Source organism: Pipistrellus kuhlii, unplaced genomic scaffold, assembly GCF_014108245.1.
Source record: "Pipistrellus kuhlii isolate mPipKuh1 unplaced genomic scaffold, mPipKuh1.p scaffold_m20_p_34, whole genome shotgun sequence".
In the NCBI taxonomy this organism is placed as follows: domain Eukaryota; kingdom Metazoa; phylum Chordata; class Mammalia; order Chiroptera; family Vespertilionidae; genus Pipistrellus; species Pipistrellus kuhlii.
The window spans coordinates 79,671-100,986 of record NW_023425534.1 but is presented as its reverse complement, the minus strand read 5'-3'; the positions used below and the strand labels follow the sequence as shown (position 1 = coordinate 100,986).

The 21,316-nt window shown below is 71.9% G+C and overlaps 2 protein-coding genes across 7 annotated transcripts; one reads left to right on the top strand and one right to left on the bottom strand.

Annotated features, from left to right (window-relative positions):
• The first annotated feature begins 1,057 nt into the window (after positions 1-1,057).
• Positions 1,058-15,706, top strand: DVL1 (dishevelled segment polarity protein 1). Of its 3 annotated transcripts, XM_045570513.1 has the most exons (16): positions 1,059-1,319; positions 6,700-6,769; positions 6,870-6,991; positions 7,158-7,261; positions 8,090-8,228; positions 8,852-8,945; positions 9,016-9,085; positions 9,746-9,885; positions 9,987-10,063; positions 10,403-10,470; positions 10,742-10,894; positions 11,896-12,027; positions 12,280-12,447; positions 13,110-13,313; positions 14,003-14,040; positions 14,481-14,621. In XM_045570513.1, the coding sequence occupies exons 1-15, from the start codon at positions 1,150-1,152 to the stop codon at positions 14,011-14,013; spliced, it is 1,722 nt and encodes a 573-aa protein (XP_045426469.1). In that variant the 5' UTR covers positions 1,059-1,149; the 3' UTR covers positions 14,014-14,040; positions 14,481-14,621. The 3 variants fall into 3 exon arrangements, with proteins under 3 accessions (XP_045426468.1, XP_045426469.1, XP_036316874.1); XM_045570512.1 differs by lacking the exon at positions 14,003-14,040 and having other exon boundaries at positions 1,058-1,319; positions 10,742-10,819; positions 14,481-15,706; XM_036460981.2 differs by lacking the exon at positions 14,003-14,040 and having other exon boundaries at positions 14,481-15,706.
• TAS1R3 (taste 1 receptor member 3) lies at positions 15,668-21,166 on the bottom strand. Of its 4 annotated transcripts, XM_036460953.2 has the most exons (6): positions 19,720-21,166; positions 19,332-19,632; positions 18,130-18,918; positions 17,794-17,997; positions 17,514-17,634; positions 15,668-17,339 (listed from the first exon to the last, which is right to left on the bottom strand). In XM_036460953.2, exons 1-6 carry the CDS (start codon positions 19,914-19,916, stop codon positions 16,360-16,362), a joined length of 2,592 nt encoding a protein of 863 aa, XP_036316846.1. In that variant the 5' UTR covers positions 19,917-21,166; the 3' UTR covers positions 15,668-16,359. The 4 variants fall into 4 exon arrangements, with proteins under 4 accessions (XP_036316846.1, XP_036316845.1, XP_045426458.1 ...); XM_036460952.2 differs by having other exon boundaries at positions 17,794-18,918; XM_045570502.1 differs by having other exon boundaries at positions 17,514-17,997.
• Positions 21,167-21,316: the final 150 nt, after the last annotated feature.

The following is a 21,316-nucleotide window of genomic DNA, read 5'->3' as shown; positions in this document are numbered from 1 at the left end:
TTGCTTGTTTGAGTGACAGCGGCTGGGGTGGGGGACCCTTCACCTGCGGCCTGGGCACCTCTGCACAGTGCGCGCCTGGAGCTGCGTGGTGACCCCTCCCCGCGACCCCCGCTGTCACCTCGGCATCACACCCGTGTGCTCACACCTGCACGCCGAGCCCTCCCCGCACCCAATGGACCGTGTTTCTCAGCCCCGTGGGCACCGGCAACGGGGGAGCCATGTCGGGGCTGGGAGGGGGCGGCGGGGGCGCAGGCTGCCGGTGTCCTCCGCTCCCTGCCGGGGCGACAGGGTCCTCAGCCCCCTTAGGGCCCCGCAGCCTCGGGTCTCAGCCCCGCGGACCAGGGGGCTCTCCGAGGGCCGGAGGGCCGGTGTCAGAGGTGCCCGCCGCGCTCCGGAGGGGTCCCGGCGAGGCGGGGCGGGGTCTCCCTTCCCACAGCTCGGGGCGCGACATGCGGGGCGTCCCACCCACTTCCTGCCCCTGGCGCGCCCCGTCTGTCCACGCGCGGCAGCCCGGGCCCAGAGCGCGTCGCGGGCGCCCGGCGCGCGGGGCTGGAGGCGGGGGTCCGGCTACGGAGCGCGCGGCCAAGGCCTCGCGAGCTGCGCGCACACCGCTCCGCCCCGCGCGCCCCGCCTCCCGCGCAGCCCCGCCCCCGGCGCGCCCCGCCTCCCGCGCCTGCGCAGCCCCGGCCCCGCGCGCCCCGCCTCCTGCGCCCGCGCAGCCCCGCCCCCGGCGCGCCCCGCCTCCCGCGCCTGCGCAGCCCGGTCCCCACGCGCCCCGCCTCCCGCGCCTGCGCAGCCCCGCCCCCGCCCGTGACGCCAGCGCCGCCGCGCTCTCGGGCGCCCCCCGCGGGCCGCGCGCAGCGCCGCTGGGCGTCCCTGGAACTGCGCGGCCCGAGGGGGCGGCGGGCGCAGGACGCGGCCGGGCCTGGAGCGCTCCCAGCGGCGTCCCGGGCGCGGCGGATGGGCGGCCGCCGGCCGCGGGGCAGCAGGCGAGGCGCGCGCGGAGCGGGGGGCGGCGGGGCGGGCGCGGCCGGGGCCGGGGCCGGGGCGGCCGGGCCGGGAGCGGCGGGCGGGCGGGCGGGGCGCAGGCCGGCGGCGGGGAGGCGCCCGCGGCGGTGCCCGGGCCGGGCCTGACGCCGCCGCCGCGCCATGGCGGAGACCAAGATCATCTACCACATGGACGAGGAGGAGACGCCGTACCTGGTGAAGCTGCCCGTGGCGCCCGAGCGCGTCACGCTGGCCGACTTCAAGGGCGTGCTCAGCAACCGGCCGGTGCACGCCTACAAGTTCTTCTTCAAGTCCATGGACCAGGACTTCGGGTGGGTGCCCGGGCCGGCCGGGCGGCGGGCGGCACCTGTCCGCGCGGGCGGGGCCGGGGCCGGGGCCGGGGCCGATCCTCCGCCCCGCACGGTGTGTGTCCACCTGTCCGTGCCCCGCGCGGAGGCACGTGGGGCCCCGGAGCCGAGGACCCAGGGCGGCGGGCAGCGGCGTCCTGCTCCCCCTCCCGCCCCGGGCCCGGTGTAACCTCCGGGTTCAGTCTGTGGCCCCATGTGGGACCGCTCAGACTCAGGGCCGCCGCCCCCTGTGTGTGTGTGTGTGTGTGTGTGTGTGTGTGTGTGTGTGTGTGTTGGGGGGCGCACAGGTGCCTGGAGAGCTGTGCCTCGGGGAGCCTGGGGTCCCAGGAACATTCACGGAGTGGGAGTGTCGTTGGGGAAGGGGTGGGTCCCTGGTTAGGGTGGGGAGGGAACTCGGGACCTGGCACAGGGGTACGGATCTGTCTGGAGGCTCAGGACAGCCTACCCCTGGCCCCACTCTTCCGGGATCCGGAGGTCAGTGCAGAGGTCAAGGGTCACTCCACCCACGCCCGCCCTGGGTGGCTTGCCATTGGGCCTCTGTCCCCGCCGGGCCACACGGCACTCGGTGTCCTGGGAGCGGGCTCCCGTCAGCCTCCAGCGCCCGGTCCTGGGGGCCGTCTGTGGAGAGGACTCCCCACGGGCGCTGGCCTGGCCCCCGGGGCCGGGAGCGGGCGGCGGGCTGTGGGCTCCAGGCCTGACCTGGCTCGGCCACCGGTAACCCGAGTCCCCCGCTCGGCAGGGCCGGGGAGGGGGGCCGGGCCGTGGGCCGAGCAGGTGTGCCCACGTCCTTGTGTGGGGCCGTGTCCGGGGACTTTGACATTGAGGCCACTTCCTGGATCCTGTGGTTGGCCCGGGCCCTGGGCAGCCAGGCCGGGTCAGGCCGGGGCCACTGTGCAGCTCCTGAGGACCTGGGGGAGTTTGGACAACTGGACTCTGCTGCCCCCCCCACACCCCCAACTAAGGGGCGGGATTGGGTGGGTGTGTCCCTGGCGGCCTCGGACGGACAGCAGGACGCCCCGGCCTGGGTGGCCGGCCTTCCTGCTGGCTCGGCTCAGGAGCCGCATGGGGCCGGCCTGCAGTGGGGCCTCCCGAGCCCCTCGCAGCCCCCGGGGGCTGCCCCTCGGGGTCCGGGCTGCTGTGGCCGTGACCGTCTGCCGTGTGAAAGGGCACTTTCGTTTTCAGCTTAGTCTGTTATTCCGTGTTTATTTTTAAAGTATGTTTTCACTGGTTTCCGAGAGGAAGGGCTATCGCTCTTGCCTCTCCCTTCCTCTCGGAAGGGAGAGGCAAGAGCGATAGAAACATTCACGATGAGAGAGTCAGAGCCCACAACCCCGGCCTGTGCCCTGACCTGGAATTGAACCCTGACTTCCTGGTTCATAGGTGGACGCTCAGCCGGCCCAGTGTGGCTCAGTTTACTGCTTTCGCAGAGGTTACCGAGCTCACACACACCTCTGTCACCAACCGAAGCCACACCGAGCCTGTGCCAGGGCGTGTGCCCAGGTCCCAGTTTTTGTCCTGGGGCCAGAGCCATGGGTCACCCACCCCACACGCACACCCTGCAGAGGCCGGCCTGCTGGGGGTTTGCAGGCCACGTGGGTCCCTGGCCTGGGAGGAGGGTGGGCAGACGGCTGGAGCAGCCCTGGAGTTCTTCAGGCCTGGAAGTGGCTGGGCGTGGGGCAGCGAGCAGGGCCCGCTGGGAGATGGGGCAGCCCTGGGTTTGAGGGGGGTCAGCAGGGGAATGGGTTTGGGCAGACAGCACGGGCTGGCGTATGTCCTCCCGGGTCCCTGGCCACCAGGCCCCCGAAGAACCCCCTCCGCTGCCCCTCAGCTCTGTCTGCAGAGCCCCCGGAGTGCCCGCCTGTAGCCGTGTATTCGGCGGGCTGGCTCCCGCTGGGAGGGGTGATCTGTTACACTTCAGTGCGAGTGAGACTGGGTGCCTAGCGGACGTGACTGGAGGTGTGGGGCGGGCGGGCAGGTCCGTGACAGGGCGGCCTCAGTGGAAAGCTGTGAGAGCACCCTGGTGAGCCGGGCCTCCTGCTCCGCCCCAACCCACGCCCCACTGCGGGCGGGGCTGGAGTTCCCTGAGTCTGTCCTGGCCACGGAGTGAGGGGAGGGAGCGTCTTCCCATGGGTGTCCTTGGCCAGGTGGGTAGAGGGGTCCTGCCCCTGCCCCCCACTTTCCCATGCATGTCAGCTGCTCTGACCTGGCCTGTGGGGGTGTGGTGTGGGGAAGAGGGAGCCCTCAGTTCCGTGACTCGGAGGGTCCTGGGCTCACAGCCCCTCCAGGGCCGCTACCTCTGGTCTCTGGGCCGCCTGCTTACGGGCCTGGATGGGGCTGGGTGGGGCCTGACTGTCCCACTCTGCTCTCCGTAGCGGTGCCATTTGGGGCCAGTAGCCCAGGAGGTGTTGGTCCCCCCCCCCAAGCTTGTGGCAGGACGTGGGGCACAGAGCCCCCTTCCCTGGACTCTGGGGGGCTCTTTTTGGGCTTGGGGACACCCCTTCCTCCCCTGCCCTGTGCCAGCTCTCTGCCAGCTCCCTGCCCTGTGGCGGGAGGAGAGGATGGGGACCCTGTGCCCCTGTGGACGCCCCTCGAGCTGCCCAAGGGGGGGCTGGCCCCTCGGGTCCTCCTGGGCCCTGGCCACACTCGGCCCCCAGGGTGGGCCTGCAGGGCTGGCGGGTGAGGGGTGCCTGGGCGGCCTCCGAGGAGATGCTGTGGAGGCCTCGCTGGGCAGAGCGCCTCAGGGCTGTCAGGAGGTGCTGCCCCCGGCTCCCCGCCAGCATGGGGCACTCCCGGAGGAGGGGAGCCTGAGCCGTTTGCCCTGGGGGCTCCAGCGGCTCCTCCTCCATCGGTGCCCTCCTCCCTCTGGTCCCGGCCACGCTGGGCTGGGCCTGTGGGGCCCGGTCGCCCTGCCCCCCGGTGGACGCAGGATGCTCTGTCACACGTGTAGACGGGGTGCGGACGGGTGCTCAGGCTGGCGAGGGCCGGGGAGCAGGGCCTCTGAGGGCCGGGAGGGCCCTGTGCCTCAGGCAGCCCTTGGTGGGAGGTCATGGGGAGGTCCTGGCCAGGCGGGCAGGAGGGGCTTGGGTGCTCCTGAGCCTCTGAGGGAGCCGTGTGCCTGTGGAAGGGGGTGCCTCCCTGTGGGTGAATCAGAAAGGGGCGGAGCTTGGTGTGGCAGTGTGGGGATGAGGCCCCCTCCCCCCTCCTTCCCCCCTCCCCCTGGTCAGTCAGCTGCAGCTGGCGGGTCCCCATGTCCCCGCCCCACCCCAGGTCTTCCTGTGGTGCCAGCCTCGGGTCTGGGCTGCGTCACGGCCTCCCTGGGTCTGCAGGGCTGCGGACTGAGTGGGGGCAGCAGATGTGGGGCCATGAGGTCCTGAGAAGGGACCTCCTCTGCAGGCTGAGGTGCCCAGCTTAGGGATGCCTGTGGGGCTGGCCCTAAAGGCGTCTGGGGGTGCCCCCTCCCCCCAGGCTGGCCTGTCTCCTCAGCCTGCGCTGCCCCAGGGTCCAGGGCCCCCTCCCTGTGTGTGAAGCTGTGCTCCCTGGTCAGGACCCCAGGGTGCCAGCCCTGGGGGCTCCTGCCACCTGCTGCTGCCCAGGACCCGCCTGGTGAGGCTGCCTCCTGCCCTGTGCCCTGGCCCCGTCTCCGCTGGGCATGGTCCTCGGCGTGGAGAGCCCGCGGTGCTGGGTGGGAAGGCGTCTCGGTCCCTCAGCTGCAGGCCCCACCTGCCTGGCCTGCCCAGGGCCCCTGCCAGCTGTGCTGGCTGCTGCTCCCCTTACCTCGGGGCCTGAAACCTTGACCCCCACACGCACCTGTTTCTGAGCCCCGGGGTCATGGGCCTGGTGTCCAGCTGGCGTGGCTCTGGTTGAGTGTCGGCCTGTGAACCAGCAGGTCGCGGTTCAGTTCCCGGTCAGGGCACGTCTGCAGGCTGCAGGCTGCTCCCTCGTGTGGGGCGAGCATGAGGCAGCTGATCCGATTCTCTCCCATCCTTGATGTTTCTGTCTCTCTCTCCCTCTCCCTTCCTCTTTGGAATCAACAAAAACGTTTAGAGATGATAATAAAGAAATAGGCCTGGCTGCCCGCTGTGCAGTGGGTCTGGCCACTGTGCAGAGTCAGGGAGGGGCTCGCTGACCGCTCAGTGGGCCCAGCTGGCCTCTCAGGCCCGGAGTTGAGCAGGTGCAGCAAGTGGGGTCTGCTTGTCTCCCTGGGCGGGCGGGCGTGTGCGTGTGCGTGTGCGTGTGCGTGTGCGTGTGGTATACATGAGGGGTGCGTGTACTGAGCCATCTCGACCTGCCTGTGTCCATGGTGTCCTGTGCTGGGCTGAGGGGCGTGCAGAGGAGAAGCCAGACGAAGCTCTTCCCCTGGGCGCACACAGAGCTAGGCGGCCTGGAGGTGCAGGTGTGAGGCCGGGGTCTGCAGGAGCACTAGAGCCCAGGAAGAGAATGTGGGGGCGGGACAGCCACACAGACTGACAGCTGGGCATGTGCTGGGCACCTGGTCGGAGGGGGCTTCTCTGGGAGCACCCTGGGGAGAGCGGCCGTGTGTGTGTGTGTGTGTGTGTGTGTGTCTGTGTCTGTGTCTGTGTCTGTGTCTGTGTGTCTGTGTGTGTCTGTGTATGTGTGGTGTGTCTGTGTCTGTGTGTCTGTGTATGTGTGGTGTGTGTGTGTGTGTGTCTGTGTGTGTGGTGTGTGTGTCTCTGTGTGTGTGTGGTGTGTGTGTGTGTCTGTGTGTGTGTCTGTGTGTGTGTCTGTGTTTGTGTGGTGTGTGTGTGTGTCTGTGTGTGTGGTGTGTGTGTGTGTCTGTGTGTGTGGTGTGTGTGTCTGTGTCTGTGTGTGTGGTGTGTGTGTGGTGTGTGTGTCTGTGTCTGTGTGTGGTGTGTGTGTGTCTGTGTGTGTGGTGTGTGTGTGTCTCTGTGTGTGTCTGTGTCTGTGGTGTGTGTGTCTCTGTGTGTGTGTCTGTGTGTGGTGTGTGTGTAGTGTGTGTGTGTGTGGTCTGTGTGTCTGTGTGTCTGTGTGTGGTGTGTGTGTCTCTGTGTGTCTCTCTGTGTGTGTCTGTCTGTTTGTGGTGTGTGTGTGTCTGTGTGGTGTGTGTGTGTGTCTGTGTGTCTCTGTGTGTGTGGTGTGTGTCTGTGTGTGGTGTCTCTGTGTGTGTCTATGTGTGTGGTGTCTCTGTGTGTGTGGTGTGTGTGTGTGTCTGTGTGTGGTGTGTGTGTGTCTCTGTGTGTGTCTGTGTGTGTGTGGTGTGTGTGTGTGTGTGTGGTGTGTGTCTGTGTGTGTGTCTGTGTCTGTGTGTGGTGTGTCTGTGTCTGTGGGGGGGGGATGAGGGGGCTCACGGGTGTGTTGCCTGCAGGGTGGTGAAGGAGGAGATCTCTGCGGACAATGCCCGGCTGCCCTGCTTCAATGGCCGAGTGGTCTCCTGGGTGAGCCTGGGGGCGTTGGCAGGGGCGTTGGCTGAGGTGGGGGCCCCAGGACCGGAGGGGGCTGGGCCCTGGGCTCCGCTGAGCCTCACTGTCCCCGCAGCTGGTCCTGGCGGAGGGCGCGCACTCGGACTCGGGCTCTCAGGCCACCGACGGCCACGCCGACCTGCCCCCCGCCCTGGAGCGGATGGGTGGCATCGGGGACTCCCGGCCCCCATCGTTCCAGTAAGAACTGGGGGGACTGAGCCCATGTCCTGTGGGTCCTGGCTGTCGGGGGGCGGGCAGCTGAGCAGGTGGGTGGGGTCAGGGTCTCGCCGGGCAGGGGGGAGGCAAGGGCCGAAAGGGTCCCGGCCCTGGGGGCCCCGTCTGCCCAGCACTCTTGTCGGCACAGCCCGAACGTGGCCAGCAGCCGCGATGGGATGGACAACGAGACGGGCACCGAGTCCATGGTCAGCCATCGGCGGGAGCGAGCCCGACACCGGAACCGGGAGGAGGGTAACGGCCACACCCCCCAGCCCCCCTGCCCACCGGGGCGTCTCTGGGGAGAGGCCCCAGCCCTCCTCCAGCCCCCCAGTCCCCCTGCCCACCGGGGCGTCTCTGGGGAGAGGCCCCAGCCCTCCTCCAGCCCCCCAGTCCCCCTGCCCCCGCGCCCTGCCCGCCGGGGGTCTCTGGGGAGAGGCCCCAGCCCTCCTCCAGCCCCCCAGTCCCCCTGCCCCCGCGCCCTGCCCGCCGGGGGTCTCTGGGGAGAGGCCCCGGCCCTCCCCCAGCCCCTCCCTCCCGCTGCCCCCGCACCCTGCCCGCCTGGGGTCTCTGAGGAGAGGCCCCGGCCCTCCCCCAGCCCCTCCCTCCCGCTGCCCCCGCACCCTGCCCGCCTGGGGTCTCTGAGGAGAGGCCCCGGCCCTCCCCCAGCCCCTCCCTCCCGCTGCCCCCGCACCCTGCCCGCCGGGGGTCTCTGGGGAGAGGCCCCAGCCCTCCTCCAGCCCCCCAGCCCCCCTGCCCACCGGGGCGTCTCTGGGGAGAGGCCCCAGCCCTCCCCCCAGCCCCCCAGTCCCCCTGCCCCCGCGCCCTGCCCGCCGGGGGTCTCTGGGGAGAGGCCCCAGCCCTCCTCCAGCCCCCCAGCCCCCCTGCCCCCGCGCCGTGCCCGCCGGGGGTCTCTGGGGAGAGGCCCCAGCCCTCCTCCAGCCCCCCAGTCCCCCTGCCCCCGCGCCCTGCCCGCCGGGGGTCTCTGGGGAGAGGCCCCGGCCCTCCCCCAGCCCCTCCCTCCCGCTGCCCCCGGAGGCCACGGGCCACTGTCGTCGGCTCACGTCCCTCCTGTCCCCACAGCCGCCCGGGCCAACGGGCACCCGCGGGGGGACCGGCGCCGGGACCTGGGCCTGCCCCCCGACAGCGCCTCCACCCTGCTGAGCAGTGAGCTCGAGTCCAGCAGCTTCATCGACACCGATGAGGACGACAACACGAGCCGGTGCGCGGGCACGTGTGCGTGTGCAGGCGTGTGGGCACGTGTGTGCGCGGGCATGTGCGAAGATGTGTGCTCTGTGTTTTGACATGTGTGCAGGTGTGTGCGGCCATGTGCACAGGCATGTATGTGTGTGTGAGTATTGTGGCTGTGTGGGTGCACAGTGTGGTGGCTGTGGGTGTGTGTGCAAGTAGGCATGTGTGTGCACATGGGTGTGTGGGGTGTGTGTCGTGCACGTGCATGCACGGGTGTTTCACAGGAATGTGTGTGTGTCGTGTACATGTGTGTGGATGCACATAGGCGTGCCCATGTGCACTTGGTGCACGCACCAGTGTGTGCCATTGTGGAGGCCATGGTGGCTCACCTGGTGTGGTGTTGTCTCATGTTACCCGTGGGTGTGGGGTTTGCATGTCGCACACGTGCAGCGCGGGATGTGTGCAGCCGGGAGCTGAGGTTCTGACAGACACCACCTGCCTCCCCTGCCACCTCCGGACCCCGCCCCTCACCGATGTGCAGGGGGTGGGAGGCCCGTGTGTGGGCACCTTCTCCCTGCAGCCCCCCTGCAGCCCCTGACCTCTGACCTCTGACCTTTGTGCCCTGCCCCGCTGGCCTGCCACCTGCAACCCCAGGCTGAGCAGCTCCACCGAGCAGAGCACCTCCTCCCGGCTCATCCGGAAGCACAAGCGGCGGCGGCGGAAGCAGCGCCTCCGGCAGGCGGACCGCGTAGGTACAGGCGGGCGGGCAGGCGGGGTCTGTGCTGCCCTCCCAGCCTCACCCGCGCCCGGCCCTCCAGGCCTCCTCCTTCAGCAGCATCACCGACTCCACCATGTCCCTGAACATCATCACCGTCACGCTCAACATGGGTGAGGCTCTGGTGCCCTGGGTGGGCGGGGCCCAGGGGGGCCGGGGGCAGGGTGTGAGGGCCTGGGGCAGAGTGTGGGGGCCGGGGTGGGGCCCAGAGGGGCCTGGGGCAGAGTGCGGGGGCCGGGGGGGGGTGGGGGGGCCGGGGTGGGGCCCAGAGGGGCCTGGGGTGGAGTGTGGGGGCCGGGGCGGGTGTGGGGGCCGGGGCAGGGTGTGGGGGACCAGGGCGGGTGTGGGGGGCCGGGGCGGGGTGTGGGGGGCCTGGGCGGGGTGTGGGGGACGGGGCGGGGTGTGGGGACCAGGGCGGGGTGTGGGGGACCAGGGTGGGGTGTGGGGGACCGGGGTGGGTGTGGGGACCAGGGCGGGGTGTGGGGGCCGGGGTGGGGTGTGGGGGCCTGGGGCGGGGTGTGGGGGCCGGGGCGGGTGTGGGGGACCGGGGCGGGTGTGGGGCCCGGGGCGGGGTGTGGGGGGCCGGGGCGGGTGTGGGGGCCCGGGGCGGGGTGTGGGGGGCCGGGGCGGGGTGTGGGGGACCAGGGCAGGGTGTGGGGGACCAGGGCGGGTGTGGGGGACCAGGGCGGGTGTGGGGGACCAGGGCGGGGTGTGGGGGACCAGGGCGGGTGTGGGGCCCGGGGGTGGGTGGGCTGCTGACTGCTCCCCCCCAGAGCGGCACCACTTCCTGGGCATCAGCATCGTGGGCCAGAGCAACGACCGGGGCGACGGCGGCATCTACATCGGCTCCATCATGAAGGGCGGGGCCGTGGCCGCCGACGGCCGCATCGAGCCGGGGGACATGCTGCTGCAGGTGGGGCTCGGCCGGTGGGGCGAGAGGTCTGCACCCCTCCACCCCCACTGCACCCCCCCCATCCCCCCACCCCCACCCACCGCCCGGACCCCGTCCCCCAGGTGAACGACGTCAACTTCGAGAACATGAGCAACGACGACGCCGTGCGGGTGCTGCGGGAGATCGTGTCCCAGACGGGGTGAGGGGGGCAGACGGGGGGCAGACGGGGTGAGGGGGGGCCATGGGGGGCAGACGGGGTGAGGGGGGCAGACGGGGGGCAGACGGGGTGAGGAGGGGCAGACGGGGTGAAGGGGGCAGACGGGGAGCAGACGGGGTGAGGGGGGGGCAGACGGGGTGAAGGGGGCAGGCGGGGAGCAGACGGGGTGAGGGGGGGGCAGACGGGGTGAGGGGGCCACGGTGGGCAGACGGGGGGCAGACGGGGTGAGGGGGGGCAGACGGGGTGAGGCGGGGGGCATGTGAGGGGGGCACCCGGGCACACGGGTCCTCGTCCACACGACCGGCCGTCCCTGCCCTGCAGGCCCATCAGCCTCACGGTGGCCAAGTGCTGGGACCCCACCCCCCGGAGCTACTTCACCGTCCCAAGGGGTGAGTGACCGTGGGTTGGCGGGTGGGAGTGTTGGGGGGTTGGGGGTGAGGGTAGGGGGGTGGGGAGGGCTGGCAGGTGGGGGGGGTTGGGGGGTTGGGGGTGAGGGTAGGGGGGTGGGGAGGGCTGGCGGGTGGGGGGTGGTGGGGGGTGGTGGGGCTGGGGGTGGGGTGCCCAGCCGGCCTACGGCCTCTCTCCGCTTGGCCCTGTGCTCCACTTTGTCCTGTCTGTGCCTGTCCATCTTTCTTTTTGTTGCCGTCTGCGGCCTCCCAGCTGACCCTGTCCGGCCCATCGACCCGGCCGCCTGGCTGTCGCACACGGCGGCGCTGACCGGAGCCCTGCCCCGCTACGGGACCAGCCCCTGCTCCAGCGCCGTCACACGCACCAGCTCCTCCTCACTGACCAGCTCTGTGCCTGGCGCCCCACGTAAGCGGCAGCTCTCAGCTCGGGAACTGAGGCCCAGGGCCCAGGCCAGGCCGAGGCGCCTGGTGCGGCCCCCACCCCGGGGCGCCCTGCCGGCCTCCGTCCTGCTGCTGCAGGGCCCCGGTCGGAGGCTCCTCCCGTGCACACCCTCTGCAGTGGGGAGGCCTGAGAGGCCGAGCCAGCCTGGGCCCTGCCCGGGGTCTTCTGTGGCAGGGCAGACAACTGCGTGTGTGCATGCGCATGCACATATATGTGTGTATGGATGCCTGTGTGGAGCTCCATCTGCTTTCTGCCTCTGACACGACTAACAGCCCTGGGGGGGTGCTGATGTCCCCCTGGGCTGTGGCCATGGTGGGGGCGGCCTCCCCTGGTTTGTGGGGGACCCTATGGAAGCAGCTCCAGGAGGAGACGGCCCCACCCCTCCCTCGGCCGGGGGCTCCCAGCTCGGGCCTCGGAGGGTGCGGTGGGCACTGCGGGCGACGGGCACCGCGGGCGACGGGCACCGCGGGCGGCGGGCACCGCGGGCGGGCGACGGGCACTGCGGGCGGGCGGCGGGCACCGCGGGCGGCGGGCACCGCGGGCGGCGGGCACCGCGGGCGGCGGGCACCGCGGGCGGGCGACGGGCACCGCGGGCGACGGGCACTGCGGGCGGGCGACGGGCACCGCGGGCGACGGGCACTGCGGGCGGGCGACGGGCACCGCGGGCGGCGGGCACTGCGGGCGGGCGACGGGCACCGCGGGCGGCGGGCACCGCGGGCGGCGGGCACTGCGGGCGGCGGGCACCATGGGCGGCGGGCACCGCGGGCGGCGGGCACCGCGGGCGACGGGCACCGCGGGCGACGGGCACCGCGGGCGGCGGGCACTGAGGGCGGGCGACGGGCACCGTGGGCGGCGGGCACCGTGGGCGGCGGGCACCGTGGGCGGCGGGCACCGTGGGCGGCGGGCACCGCGGGCGGCGGGCACCGTGGGCGGCGGCCTGTCCGCTGAGGAGGGTGTGCTTGTAGAGCTGGAGGAGGCGCCGCTGACGGTGAAGAGTGACATGGGCGCCGTGGTCCGGGCCATGCAGCTGCCCGACTCGGGGCTGGAGATCCGTGACCGCATGTGGCTCAAGATCACCATCGCCAACGCCGTCATCGGTGAGCGTCCCTCGTGCCGGGGCGGGCGGGCGGTGCGCGCGCACACACACACACACGTGCACACGCACACACACGCGCACACACACACACACACACGTGCACGGCCGCCCCGGCTGATGTGAGCCCCGCAGGCGCGGACGTGGTGGACTGGCTGCACATACGTGTGCACACACACACACACACACGTGCACACGCACACACACGCGCACACACACACGTGCACGGCCGCCCCGGCTGACGTGAGCCTCGCAGGCGCAGACGTGGTGGACTGGCTGTACACGCGTGTGGAGGGCTTCAAGGAGCGGCGGGAGGCGCGCAAGTTCGCCAGCGGCATGCTCAAGCGCGGCTTCCTGCGGCACACGGTGAACAAGGTCACCTTCTCCGAGCAGTGCTACTACGTCTTCGGGGACCTGTGCAGCAGTGAGTGGGGGCCGCGCGGGGGGAGAAAGGGGTCCCCGGGGCCTGCCCGCCCCTCCCGCCCTCACCGGACCGCCCCGCCCACCCTCACCACCCGCCCCACCCACCCTCACCGGACCGCCCCGCCCACCCTCACCACCCGCCCCACCCACCCTCACCGGTCGGCCCCACCCGCCCTCACCCGCCTTCACCGGCCTGCCCACCCTCACCGGCCAGCCCCGCCCACCCTCACCACCCGCCCCACCCACCCTCACCGGTCGGCCCCACCCGCCCTCACCCGCCTTCACCGGCCTGCCCACCCTCACTGGCCAGCCCCGCCCACCCTCACCAGCCCGCCCGCCCTCACCAGCCCACCCACCCTCACCAGCCTGCCCTCACCCGCCCGCCCGCCCTCACAGCCCGCCCTCACAGCCCGCCCTCACCAGCCCGCCCTCACACCAGCCCGCCCTCACAGCCCGCCCTCACACCAGCCCACCCTCACCAGCCCGCCCTCACCCGCCCTCACCAGCCCGCCCTCACCAGCCCCCCCTCACACCAGCCCGCCCTCACAGCCCGCCCTCACCAGCCGGCCCTCACCAGCCCCCCCTCACACCAGCCCGCCCTCACAGCCCACCCTCACCAGCCGGCCCTCACCAGCCCGCCCTCACCGGCCTCCCCTCTCGCAGCTCTCGAGGCCCTGAACCTCAACAGCGGCTCCAGCGGGGCCTCCGACCAGGACACGCTGGCCCCGCTGCCCCACCCGGCGCCCTGGCCGCTGGCGCAGGGCTACCCCTACCAGTACCCGGGGCCGCCGCCCTGCTTCCCGCCCGCCTACCAGGACCCTGGCTTCAGCTACGGCAGCGGCAGTGCCGGGAGCCAGCAGAGCGAAGGTGAGAGCCTGCCTGCGGGTGCCCACTCCCTACTGTGCTCCCTGCGTGCCCGCCCTCTGCCCCGTGCCCGCCCTCTGCCCATGTGCCCGCCCTCGGCCCATGTGCCCGCCCTCGGCCCATGTGCCCGCCCTCGGCCCCGTGCCCGCTCCTCTGCCCATGTGCCCGTCCCTCTGCCCTGCATGCCCGCCCTCTGCCCATGTGCCCGCCCTCGGCCCCGTGTGCCCGCCCTCTGCCCATGTGCCCGCCCTCGGCCCTGCATGCCCGCCCTCTGCCTGCTCTGTGCTTGGAGTCTGGGGGGGCTCCCTTTGCGAGGGAGGAGTGCTGAGGGAGGTGGGGAGGAGGAGCCTGGAGGCTCTGGGGTGGGGGGCGGAGGCAGGAAGCAGGAGACGGGGAGGGAAGGGGGTGGCCTGGGCTGGGAGCACAGAGGGTCTCCAGGACCCAGTGGAGGACAGACAGCGGGAGCCAGAGGCCGTCCATCCCCATAACCACGCCCTCCGGGCATGTGGGGAGCGAGGAGATGGGGGAGACATTCCATGAGGAAGGCTGGCCTGAGGGCCCAGGGTCTGGGAGACGCCAGGCAGCTGACCCCGCAGGCGAGGCCGGGCGGGCGGCCGGGCAGGAGAGCAGGCTGCCTGGGGCCAGCGGGCCCGGTGTGTAACTCATGTATCCCTTGCTTTGTGCTGAGCAAGCCTTAGACTGAGGACTAGCGGCTGGACCCTCGGGGCCGGTAAGCCAGGGCCCTGCCCGGCGTCCCTCGTGGCGTGTCCCTCGCCGGCCGGCATCCCTGGGCTCCCGGTGTTTCTGCGAATCCGGACGAGGCTGGGCCGCGCCGTTAGCCAGGGCCCCGGGGTCCGGCGGAAGGTGGGGGTCAGGGTGGGGGCCCAGGTTGTCCAGCGGGAGCCTCAGTTTCTCAGGGGCAAGGCCAGGCCTTCGGTGCAGGCGTCGGAGTGAGGTGTGGGGGCACCACGCTGGCCCCCGTGTCCCTGCCTGCCTCACCCCCCCCCCCCGCCCCCGCCTGCTGCAGCTGCGCCTGTGTCTCTGGGCGGGTCCGCTCCTGCCCTGGTGTCTGCATGGCTGCCCCTCCCTCCCGTCTCTGGTGCCGGCAGCCTTCAGTCTGGAAGAGGCAGGCCTGGCACCGACAGCCCGTCCCCCCTTCCTCCATCCCAGGAAGCAAAAGCAGCGGGTCCACGCGGAGCGCGGGCGGGAGCAGCCGGCGGGCCCCGGGCCGCGAGCAGGAGCACCGGAGGCCGGGAGCCGGGGGCAGCGGCAGCGAGTCCAACCACACGGCCCCGAGCAGGGCGGGCGGCGGTGGCTGGTGGGAGCGTCCCGGCAGCCAGCTCAGCCGCGGCGGCAGCCCGCACAGCCAGGCCTCCACCGCCGCCCCGGGGCTCCCCCCGCTGCACCCCCTGACGAAGGCGTACTCGGTGGTGGGCGGGCCGCCGGGGGGGCCCCCCGTCCGGGAGCTGGCCGCCGTCCCCCCCGAGCTGACGGGCAGCCGCCAGTCCTTCCAGAAGGCCATGGGGAACCCCTGCGAGTTCTTCGTCGACATCATGTGACCGAGGACGGGGTGCCCTCCCCCGGGAGGCCTCGCCGTGGGGCTGGGGGTCCTGCTGTCCCCCCTGGAGGCGCTGCCTCTGGAGCTTGTGTGGCCTCGTCTTAGCTGTGGCCGTCGGGGGTCAGGCAGCTGTCCATGTGCAGCAGGGGCTGTGCTGTGGGGTCTGGGCTAGTCAGCGTGGGGGCAGCCCGTCTGTCCTGGCCAGAGCAGCCCTGGCCATGCGGACTTGGGGGGCCTCTGCAGGCGGGTCTGACCTGCCCTGTGGCGAGGGCCTCGGGGACCCCGTGTGCCCCCAGCACTGCAGACAGGTCCCTGGCCTGGTCCCCACGGTCACCCCGTGTGCAGGCCCTGTGCTTCTTGCTCAGACTGGGGCGGCCATGCTGGGCTGGAAGGGAGCCCCCAGACCTCCCTGGCCGCCCGGGTCGGTGTAATTTATTTATTTATTTCTTGGCCCGTGTCCTGTGGGAGGCGGTGGCCAGGTCAGCCGCGCAGCAGCCGGAGCGGTTTGTGTGTCCCCACGTGGAGGCACAGGGCGTGTCTGAGCGTGGGGGCCGGTGAGGGGGAGACGGGAGGCCTGGCCTGGCCCACGGATGCCCCGCTGCTGCAGGACGGGTCTGGGGAGAGGGGCCGGCCTGCCCTCCTGCTGTCCTCAGGTGACCGCCCCCCCCCCACGCACACGCCTCCTCCCGGCGAGCTGGCCTGCAGGTGTCTGCAGTGTGGATACTGCGTCGTGTCTGCGTGTAGATGCTGTGTCAAGTCACAGGGCGTCGGACAGTGAACGGAGCTGCTTCTGTGTAAATGCTATTTTAAACACTAAAAAGCATTTAATTTTATGGGACTGACTGTGCCTGTGTCTCCTCCCTCCTGCCAGCTCCCTCAGATTCCTGTGTGGGGGCTGGGCCAGCCTCCCCCGGGGCCTGGCCAGTTGCTAGCAGCCCTCCAGGTCCTGGCGCCACGTCTTCTGTTCACGGTGCTGGCTCCTGGTTCCAGGGGTCCTGACGGCGGGCGCTGGCCTTGGTGCTGAACCCCCCACCCAGCCAGGCTCTGTCCGCGGTGCTGGCGGTGGGCTTACCCCTCTTATCGGCTCCAGCCAGGACGGGGGGCGGGGGGGAGAGGAAGCTGGTGTCCACCCCAAGGGGCCTCCGTCCTGCACTGGGGCCCATGTTAGGGCGGCTGTAGCACACTCACCCACCTCCCACCCCAGTGGTGATCGGAGGGGTGCTGGGTGGGGGACCTAGGCTAGGCCCAGCCAGGTGAATGATGCCCAGCTTGACCTGCAGGTGACCCAGCTGTGGCTTCCCTGAGCCCTCCGCCTGGGTGTGGCCGTGGGGTCCCTGGGCAGGCCTGGCTGGATGGGACAGCCTGACTGGTGCCCACGTGGTGAGACCTCACAGGGCCAAGCACAGGCCCTGCGGGCGTTGGGTCACAGGCAGCAGTCAGCCTGGGGTCAGGACCTAGGGGTGGGCCTGCAGGTTGCTCTGCAGGAAGGAGCTAGGTCTGGGCGCCCTGGGGCGAGGTCGCTGGGTCGAGGGCTCCACCCCTGCTGCCGCCCGGCCCGCCGGCACCGCCAGGACCCCCTCCCTGGGAGGACGCGGGCAGGGTGCCCGCCGGCTGCCGCAGTAGCAGGCAGCACCTGGGCAGGTGGAAGGTGGCCAGGATGCCCAGGACGCAGAGGAGGCTGGCACCCATCTGCACAGCGGGCTGGTAGGCCACGTGCACGTTGGCGAAGAGGGGCACGAAGGAGACCCAGGTGATGAAGTAGGCCAGCATGGCGAAGGTGAGGCTGCGGGCGCCCTCGCCGCGGCCGGGCTGGCGGTGCACCAGGAAGGTGCCGAGGAAGCAGAGCGAGGCCAGCACGGCGTTGCCGGCGTGCACCAGGGCGAAGCCCACCCAGGAGCGCACTCGGCAGTGCACCAGCGCCTCCCTGGGCAGCACCTGCCAGTCCGTCACCACCTCCGGCGGGAAGGCCACCAGGTACCAGGTGCACAGCGCCGCCTCCGCCAGCATGGCCAGCAGCACCGCCAGCCAGGCCCTCCGCCCCCGCAGGTGCCCGCGCAGCCGGTGCGCCCAGCCGGGCGGCAGCTCCGCCTCCACAAAGACCTCGGCCGCCCGCAGGAGGAGGGCGCTCAGGCAGCCCGTGAGGGGCAGGTGCAGCAGCGGCTGCTGGGCCAGGCAGCGGGCGGGCCGGGGCCGGCCGGGCAGCAGGAGGACGCTGAGGCAGGCCAGGCCCAGGCAGGCCAGGCCGAAGCAGGCCCGCGGCCCGCCCGAGGCCTGCACCAGGGGGCTGTCCCGGTGCCGGACGAACAGCCCCAGGGCCGCCAGCACCAGGCCCAGTGTCAGGGCCAGCAGCGCGAGCAGCACCAGCACGGCCGGCTCCCCCCAGGCCAGCCACCGGGGCCTGCGGGCGAAGCAGCGCAGGCTCCTGTCGGGGGACCACTGGTCCTGGCCGCACGGGGTGCAGGAGAGGTCATCTGCGGGCCGAGGGGAGAGGGCGCTGGGGCGCGGCTTGCCTCTGCCTCGGGCTCCCGCCTCTGAGCCAGGACATGCCAGGACCCTCTGGGCCGTGCGTCCTCCCCCTGAGGGGCCCTCCCCACGCCTGCTCAGCGACATGCACCAGCAGGGAGGGGCTGGCCGGAAGGGCTGACCTGGGCTGCGCCGGTAGCTGCCCGCCTTGCAGTCCATGCAGTCGTAGCAGCAGGAGTGGAACCCCTTCACCCGGCGCACCTGGCCCTCCTGGCACTTCCTGGAGCACTGGGACACGGGCCTCTGGAGCGGGGCCTCGGACTCAGGCCTCGCCCGCAGGCCGGGTGCACCCCCAGGGCCTGGGACGGCTGCCCCCTCGCCCTCGCCCCCGCCCCCGCCCCCCCCAGGCGGGCGGGCCTTGCCGCTGAGCGGCTGTGCGGTGGGGCCCGGCCCGGCACTCACCGTGTTCCCGGGCGTGTGCCAGCGCATCTGGGGCAGCTGCAGCTGCAGGCGGCCGTCGAAGCTGCCCACCGTGCGCAGCTCGGGCTCCGGGTCCCGCCACACCCAGAGCTTCAGGTCGTAGGCCATGTCCACGTTCCCGCTGGCGTCGAACCCCAGCGGCAGGCCCCGCACCCGGAAGCTCATGTTGTACATGTTCTCCAGGAGCTGGCGGGGTGTGGGCAGTGGGTGGGGAGCCAGGGGGGGCGGGGCTGTCCCAGCAGCCAGTCCCAGGCCCCCTCCTCTGCCCCCTCCTCCCCTTGGGCACACGCGGGGCCGGCCCAGCTCCCTCGTCCTCACCTGCCAGGGCCTCACGGGCGCGCGTGGGGGGCAGCCCGAGGCGGTGCAGAGCAGCGTGTTGTGCAGGGCCTGGGCCACGCTGTACACGGCGGCGTAGGCCGAGAAGGCCTGGTGGTGCAGGAGGCCGGTGGACACGTCCTCCGGCGAGACGTGGTCGCACTGCGGGCAGCCGGGCCCCGCCACGTGCCCCTCGGGGCCCGGCCGCCCCGCGCCCAGCGAGGCGCAGAAGGCGGGGTCCGCGGCCCGGGCCAGGCGGGCGTGCACGTAGGCCGGGAAGTCGGGCATCGGGGCGCCCCGCTGCAGGAAGCCCAGCACGGTGCCCACGCGGGCCAGGCCGGGCAGGGACAGCACCGGGGCCGACGTCAGCCAGGCCTCGCTGGCCACCCACACCTTGGGCGCCAGCCCGGAGCGGATGCTGAAGCTGAAGAGGGCGCGGGCCGCCCGGGCGGAGGAGAAGAGCACCACCACCTGCACGCGGCTCTGGTTCACCTGGCGCAGCAGCCCCTGCGCCTCGCCCAGCTGCGGGCCGTGGGCGCCCCCCGTGGCCGCCCGCAGCAGCCCCTCGTGGGCGATGCAGAGGCCCCGGGCGCTGGCCAGGCTGGAGAAGAGGCTCAGGCCCTGCCGGCCGTACTCGTCGTCGCTGCCCACGGCGGCCACCCAGTTCCACTGGAGCGCGTGCAGCAGCTCCACCACGGCCGCCACCTGGGCACGGTCGCTGGGCACCGTGCGGAAGAAGGAAGGGAAGGCCTCCCGGTCGCTCAGCCGGTCTGCGCTGGCCCCGTAGCTGACCTGCGGCGGCCGGGGGGGGGGTGTGTGTCCCGATGGGGGCCCCTGGGGCGGGCCGGAGGAGGTAGATGGTGCGGGGGAGACAGGGGGGACCCCCTGGGGCCGGAGGGAGGGGGTGGGTGGCATGGGGAAGGCAGGGGGTGTCCCCTGGGGTGGACTGGAGGGGGTGGGTTGTTCGGGGGTCACAGGGGGGACTCCCTGGGGCTGGAAGGAGGGGGTGAGAGGTGACCAGAGGGGGTGGGTGGCATGGGGGAGGCAGGGGGTGCCCCCTGGGGCAGGCCAGAGGGGGTGGGAGGTGTGGGGGGGACAGGGGCGCACCTGGGGCAGGCCAGAGGGGGTGGGAGGCGCGGGGGACAGGGGGGACCCCCTGGGGCAGGCCAGAGGGGGTGGGAGGTGTGGGGGGGACAGGGGCGCACCTGGGGCATGAGGAAGAAGCCGAAGAGCTTGCCGGTGACCAGGGCCAGCTCCGTGGAGTGGGGCCCGATGACGGCCAGCACGCGGGGCTGGTACCGTGAGTAGTCACAGTAGGCGGCGACGTCGCGGCCGCCCGCCTCGGCCATGAACCCCAGGCTGGGCTTCATGGCCACCACCGGCTCCGAGCAGGTGTCGAAGATGTCGTGGCCCAGGCGCAGGCCGGGCAGCAGGGCCGACCCCCGGTTGATCTCCTCCACGGCCATCATCATGGCCAGGGCCCAGAGCAGGCCGAGCGAGGAGAACCTGGGGCCACACGGGGCTGCAGGGGACGGCGCCTCACCCCCCTCCTCTGGGAGCCTCCCGCCTGCCCGCCCCCGCCCCGCTCCCTACCTGGTGCACACGGTGGTGTTGGGCTGGGTCCTGGGGCCGAGGCCCGCGTCCTCGCCCGCGTCCTCGGCCGCGCCCAGGGGGAAGAGCCCCCCCAGCACATAGTCCCCCCGCATCCGGAGCTGTCGGGACAGACACAGGGGGCCCCCCGCTCCGAGGCCCAGCAGAGCCCAGAGGCCCAGCAGAGCCAGGCCGGCCATGGCGGAGACGGCTCCTGATGACAATGGCCGGCGGTGGACCCGGCAGGGTGAGCAGGGCTGGGAGGGGAGGAGGATTTGTTTAGCAAAACCCTCCTCCCCTGCCAAGCCCCTTCCTGAGCCCGAGGCTGCACACGGCAGGCGCTGCTGGCCGTCCTAACTCTACCAGTCCCTCTGGCCGACAGCTTGGAGCAGCTCCTGCCCATGGCCTTGTCACCTGCTGGCGCCCAAGCCCCTCCCATCCACCCACTTGGGGAGGGCAGGAGGGACGCCCAGGATTCCTCTGCAGAGGGTCCTGGGCTCTCCAGCTGCCCTGCCCGGGAGTGGGCACAGAACACGGGTCTCTCCCACCCGGGGGGGCCATCTGCAGTCAGGAGGGGCTCCACCTGCACCCACAGGCAGCCTGAGGGGGGGCGTGCCTCTCAGCCCGTCTGGGAACTGGGCACCGTGTGGCGGGAAGCGTTGGGAGCCCGTGGCTGGCGGTGCCCCCGCCGGGTCTGGCACCCGACAGAGTGGGAGCCTCCCTCTGGGGACAGGCCTCTCGCTGGGCCCCCAGGGGCTGCATGCAAAGGAGGGAGAAAAGCTGTAACCAAATGGGCCCCCGCGGCCGGCGGCTCCAGGTGTGCAGAAGCACTGCCCCTCCCTGCACCTGGGCCTCGCAGACCGGTGCTGGGGTGGAGGAGCAAGAGGAGCCGGGAGCGGGAGGGCTCCGGGCGGCTCAGCCCTGGCAGATGTTTACAGGAAGTGTCTCCACTGGCCTGTGGGGAGGGCCCACAGCTCGGCACACTCAGAACATGCACAGGACACCCACAGGTGCACGCGCGCGCACACACACACACACACCACAGAGCATGGACCTGCATACCCAGGCGATGGATTCCCATACCTCCATGACAGACCACTGCACCTGCATGTACACACTGCAGCACACCTGCACCTGCACACACACACACACACACACACACACACACACACAGCCTGCACTCTTTGGCCCATGTGGCCCCCAGGCTGTTCTTCCTGCCTTGTCACCGGCCTGTGCTGGACCACCTGGGGCTCAGCTCTGCTTGATGTGGGTGCAGCAGCAGAGTCGACACTGCACTGAGGCCCTGAGATTGGGGGGCAGTGATCAAGGGGACCCTCCCGACACTGTGTGTCAGAGCAGCCCACCCCCCTGGGCCGGCCCAGGCCTGCCCAGCTCAGCCCCTCTATCTTCTCACCAATGAAATGACAGCTCTGTGACCTTGGTGGGGGGGCGGAGCTGACCCCTGTGGCTGGCTTGCCCTACACTCCTGGCTGTGGGCTCAGCCGCTCCCCGCCCCTCCCTGGCGAGCAGACGCGGGATCAGGCGGCACCCACCCTGGAGGGCGGGATATGCTTCTGTGACTGTCCTTTATTTACGTTGG

Coding starts and splice junctions, on each gene's coding strand:
- DVL1 (XM_036460981.2), top strand. CDS start 1,150: ATGGCGGAGACCAAGATCATCTACCACATGGACGAGGAGGAGACGCCG. Junction 6,770..6,869: donor ATGGCCGAGTGGTCTCCTGG/GTGAGCCTGGGG, acceptor CTGTCCCCGCAG/CTGGTCCTGGCGGAGGGCGC. Junction 6,992..7,157: donor TCCCGGCCCCCATCGTTCCA/GTAAGAACTGGG, acceptor TTGTCGGCACAG/CCCGAACGTGGCCAGCAGCC.
- TAS1R3 (XM_045570501.1), bottom strand. CDS start 19,916: ATGGCCGGCCTGGCTCTGCTGGGCCTCTGGGCTCTGCTGGGCCTCGGA. Junction 19,633..19,719: donor AACACCACCGTGTGCACCAG/GTAGGGAGCGGG, acceptor GTGTGGCCCCAG/GTTCTCCTCGCTCGGCCTGC. Junction 17,340..17,513: donor CAGCTACCGGCGCAGCCCAG/GTCAGCCCTTCC, acceptor CTCGGCCCGCAG/ATGACCTCTCCTGCACCCCG.